Source organism: Dryas octopetala, chromosome 4 (genome assembly GCF_963921425.1).
Source record: "Dryas octopetala chromosome 4, drDryOcto1.1, whole genome shotgun sequence".
Lineage (NCBI taxonomy): Eukaryota > Viridiplantae > Streptophyta > Magnoliopsida > Rosales > Rosaceae > Dryas > Dryas octopetala.
In genome coordinates this window covers 12350176-12355633 of record NC_141369.1, presented here as the reverse complement: position 1 = coordinate 12355633, position 5458 = coordinate 12350176, and the positions used below count along the sequence as shown (strand labels likewise).

Below are 5458 nucleotides of genomic sequence, written 5' to 3'. Positions count from 1 at the left end.
ATAAACGTTAATTTGTATTAAGTAAAATTCTACTTAAAGCAACAAGATCAATAACAAAGAAAAATATCATGCATTGTCATCACGTAAAAGAATGGATAAATCAGAAGTTCAGGACACAGTAACAGGTAACCTAAGCTGTAACGATTAGAGACATATATAGCTCGACTTTGTTAAGGATTAGCCTTGAGAGTGGATTTCCATTTACATTGTTTATACTTTTTTTTTTTTTTTGGTCTGATACATTGTTTATACTTAACAAGGGCGGAACATAGAAGGCAATGGCCTAAAAGAACTTTTCCGGTATGCTATACAGTTAAATTAGAAAAAGTGACAAGTATCACCATCAAATTCTTGCACTGCTAGTCACAATATTACAGAATTGATTGAATATACAGAAATTATTACATCAACAGTTGTTTACTATGATGAATTATAAAGGAAATGGCTCTTCACTCTTCTCTTCTTACACCGATCTGCTGAGAACTTTGAAACTACAAATTAGTAAGAGTTAAATACCTAAGTTTACTTGGGATGATGAGGAACACCTAAATTAGGACCCAAACACTAAAAAGTTCCACCATTTATTAAAACAGCATTATGAACTACAAGGATCAAGTTGAGTACGTACCAGGAACATAAAGAAACAATAGCCCTGACCCCCAAATACCAGGACACTATGAATCAAATGCTCCTCAAGAATTCTTTGCATCGTTCAATAGGCTGAATTCCTTCTTTTTCAAAAGCCAAATCAATTATGTTTTTGATAATCTGTCAAGGATGAAAACCAGATAGCCTAAGTGTAAGGTTTCTCCGAGTGGATGTTTGCAGTAGAAGCTCCTTAGTGAATTCTCCAATAACAATAACCCAAATCTTCCCACAGCATTTGCAAAACCTTATGCTAATCTTACCAAGATTTTTTATGTGCGTTCAAAATTTCAGGTCAGACTATTCAACTGATGTATTCTTATTTCTTGATTGGTGTGGACTTTTCAATCTCATCATCCTGCCTTGCCTTTGATTAACCCTTTTTGCTTGCTTGACCTGTCTCAGACGTGGTTTTCTTTTAACACTACTGCCTCCAACCGGCTCCTTCAAGAGCTTCTTAAGCTTTGGATCTTCTAAAAATCCGTTTGTGCTCATCTTAGAGAAAAATTCCCTGGCCTTCACTAACAACCCACAAGTTGCCAGTCCCTGCACCATTACTGTGTAGTGTGTAGAATCAGGCACTACTCCATAGAGCTTCATTTTTGCCCAAATCTCCAATGCCTTCTCAGGTTGCTTCAATTGGAAGAACTTTCCAAGAATCATGAGAAATGTATTCCCATTAGGACCTAAATTAGCTTTCTTCATTATATTAAGAACTTCAAGAGTTCCCTCTAAACCTGCACTCTGGAGAAATGCATGGTAAGTCTCCATGGTTGGGCTGAGATTATCATCTATCATAGCACTCAAAATCTGTCTTGCCTCCTCTAGCTTTTTTGTTTCACATAAAGGACATATCATTGAGTTATAGGTGGTAGAATCTGGCTGCAACCCTATTTCCTTCACTTTTTCCAGTATTTTGAGAGCTTCCTTAAAGCAATTTTCACAAGTCAGTACATAAATTATAGAATTATAAACCTCGAGTCCGGGAACCCAACCCCTTTTCTTCATTTCATCATAGAGTCTGAGAGAGTCAAACAGATTCCCAACCTTTGAGAAGCAGGAAATCATGTGTGTATAAGAAGTTGCATCTGGTGTAATACAATTTTTTGACATTTCTCTCCAAACCCTCTTGGCTTCAAATACATCAACAGACATATTACACCACCCATTGAGAATAATGTTAAAGCCCTCCGTCTCCAGTGGGAAGAGCTTCTTATTTACAAGCATGAATTCTTCAGCCTCTTCAATGTTTCCATGTTTGCAGAGAGCATTCAAGAGAATGTGGAATGCTTCCTGATCAGGGGACAGCCTGAACTTCTCCATTATCTGGAATGTCTTAATGGCCCTATATGGATCATTTGCAGATGCAAATCTGATTAACAACACCAAAGGAAAATTATGTTTAGATTCCAGACTTGTGAAGCCTGTGTGAGTTTGAGAAAGCACAAACTCAGAGCTGCAAAATCCTAATAACTGAGTATTCCAAGAAACAGACAAACTTGGAGAGAGTAGAGGCCTCTATTTCCTAACTCGAAATTTCTACACCTAAGAAACATGGATACATGATATGGGTATGATCATATGTTAAAACAGTAAGCACCAACGAGAAACTCTAGAACACCTTCTTTTTTTTTTTTATAGAAAAGAATTCTGAACTAATATGGATATCATACAACGTGATATGCCAATAAATAAATTTACTTTTTTATATGTCAGCCCTTTCAAAAAATTTGAAAATCCCTATAGACATAACTAACAGTAACCCACATCCCCTAAAAATGATAAAGGAATAAAAAAAGTATGAACTCAAGTTTTTGTAATTTCAGTTCAAAAGAGATTTCTCACATTGTGATTTAAACATCATGGAAAGAATTTGCAAGCCAAGAAGAATGGCATCTTAATACAGATATGGCCAGCAGCAAGGAGGAGAAAATTTAACAACATCAGATTTCCAACACAATTCTTAAATAAAGGGAACCAAATCCATAGTGATTATCAATTCCTTTCAGACACTCAGCACATATCCAATACTTCATAGACTATCCAAATTACCAAATAGAACTATTTATTGAGGAACTAATCAAATGCATCTTGGATGCTCCTAGACACTTCTTGTATCCACCTTAAAACTTAAAACAAGAAAATTTTTAGAACCACAAGGGGCTGTAACAACACAAAAAGGATTTATGATATATGCTTTACCTGATATCTAGACTATGAGTGGTTGAATAGTTTATATAAAATTTGACCAAAAAAAAGGAATAGTTTATATAAAATTATATGTTACTGTGACAGAATATCTAATAACAAAACAAAAACTTCAAATTCATACAAAATGAAATTATTTTTCAGAAAATCCCTCTATTTCTCAACTTCCTATTCCAAGAATCAACCTATGTTGTGTGTCTAATCCTTTCACAACTTCCTATCATACTGCTTCCTTCACCATTTAAAATAATCCCAGAATTCTGTGAACAACTCAGCAACTAAGCAACCCGAGCAACCAACTCTAGGATTTTTTGAAACATCCAGAAAAAAAAAAAAAAAAAAAAAAATAGTTTGAAGGTAAGCATCATGTTTGATTGCACCAAAGCGAATTGGGACTAACATTAAAATAAGGAGATATCAAATCTCAAGCTCTTAAGAGTATGAAACTACAAATGTACTAAAATATAAAAAAAAAATCTACAGCCATAGCTAGTTCTAACTAGAAAATGTAGCTAAATTAACATCCTTTGAATAACCTATTAATTTAAAACCATAATTAACATACAATCAAAAAACAAAAGCTAAGCCCAAGCTCACCTATCAATCATAATAAGCATTGCACGCCGTGTATCCATCAAAGCTCGATGCAAGTCCCGTATTAAACACCAAGCAGCACTGAACTTTCTGTGATTACCCAAAACCCATACCATCAAACTACAAGCCTCTTCATCGCAACAGCCCAATTTCTCACCCCATTTGAAAGCCAAAAAGGCCAACTTCCACTCTTCCCTCAGGTCCCAAATTGCCAGAAAGACCGTACCTCGATTCACTTCCATGCCCGACTCGTCCAGAAAAGCCATGGCCTCGGCTTCTGAGGCAAAATGGGAGGCACGTTTGAGCAATTCGAGAAATTGAGCAAGACCCGAGTTGTGGGGGTCGTTTGTCTTGAATCGTTGGCCATTGAAGCCTAATGGGTCACTCAGAGTTTGGGCTGAGAAGGATAGGAGAGTAGAGAAATGGCGAGGGGTTTGGAAGGGAGCGAGAAATGTTCGACGAAATGCTTGAGAGAGATGGTGGTGGAGAGGATATAATGAATGAGGAGGAGACGGTGAGTTAGTGATGGACGGGAGAAGCGTGAGTGATAGCAAGAGCTGAGAATGTTTACTTGGTAGCCTTCTTGTTATGGAGGGAAGGGCCATCAGTTTACCAGACTAAACAAGTTTGGGGTTTAAACATGCTGAAGCCACTTGATGACTTGACCAGCCGGGAAATAAATGGCAGTAAATCAGTTGTTGTGGTTTTGGCCTATTTTTACCTAAGAGAAATTCTATTTGTACCCTAATAAATGTTGAATATGTCCTACACTCAAATTTTTAATCTAAATTAAAATTAAAAATAAAAAGAAACTAAAAATGAAAAAACAAACAAAAAAAATAAAAAGTAGAAAACCCTACCCAAGTCGATAGACCCCTTCCCCCACTTCGGCCATCGTGCCGACAACCACCTTTCCTATCGAAGCTCCCTCTTTGGTAGGCTTCCTCCCCATCCATGCAACTCCCTTTTCGTCGACACCCTTGGGTTTGGTGGCGTTGCACACTTCTAATAGAAAGAAAGACAGGATAGGAAGTAGCGAGGTAAGAGGGAGAGCCGACCAGGGATGAGAGTTCGGCGAAAGAGGGAATGTCACTCAAGGTGGGTGGGGAGAGAGGAGGGGATGCTTGGATTTAGGGGGCTACCTGCTAGTGTTTGTTTAATTGTTTTTGAAGGGTAGAATTGGGTTTTAAAATATACCAAAAATGTGAAGGGTATAGGTATTTTGGTTCAAACTAGCACTGATATAAGTATTCAAATTTGCAATGTACATGCTCCTAACTAACACTAATGTAGGTATTTTGGTCATTTTGTGTGACGCCACTTGACCACCACATTATCAAACCATCAAAAAGAGTGATAAATTTTATAGTCCATAGTTTTAAACCTCCTAATTACCCAAAAAATTTGCCTAAACCCTTACTTATCTAGAAACTCTCTCAAAACCCTCTATAACTTATAATCTTAAATTACTCTTCTAATGCATTGACGCGCGCTGACGTCATTGTAATTAAATTTTGCTGAAACTCAATATTTCGCTAAAACTAAAATCAAACATTGAAATTGAAAATTGAATATTTACTGAAATTGAAAATAGAATATTCCCTCAAAATGAAATATTCAAATTGTAACTAAATTGAAAAAATAACATCACAAAAAATAATTTAATTACACCGTCACACTACTTAAACAACACTAAAAAAAATAGTTACACAGTTACAGAGCTCTGGGCATTTTTTCAATTACAACTGAAACTGAACTAAAATCTTCAGAACTTCAAATCCTCAAATCTTCAAATTCTAACTGAAACTAAACAATAAAACAATTTCAATAGAAAATAAATAAAACAAAACACTATAATTAATCTCCTAGCTAATCAATCTGCTACTCCATTTGCTTCCCTAAAAATATGTATTGGATTAGTTGGTGAATGCTCCAAGGGAAACGCAACCTACGCAAGAAAAGAATCAATAATTAGTTTAGAATCACCCTCAATACTAAGCTTTCTGAAACC

At 36.1% G+C, this 5458-nt stretch overlaps 1 protein-coding gene across 1 annotated transcript; it reads right to left on the bottom strand.

Moving 5' to 3' along the window:
* Window positions 1–360: 360 nt before the first annotated feature.
* LOC147286918 (Tetratricopeptide repeat (TPR)-like superfamily protein) lies at window positions 361–4100 on the bottom strand. The gene is made up of 2 exons (XM_086241924.1): window positions 3451–4100; window positions 361–2017 (listed from the first exon to the last, which is right to left on the bottom strand). The coding sequence occupies exons 1-2, from the start codon at window positions 4050–4052 to the stop codon at window positions 946–948; spliced, it is 1674 nt and encodes a 557-aa protein (XP_086098050.1). The 5' UTR covers window positions 4053–4100; the 3' UTR covers window positions 361–945.
* Window positions 4101–5458: the final 1358 nt, after the last annotated feature.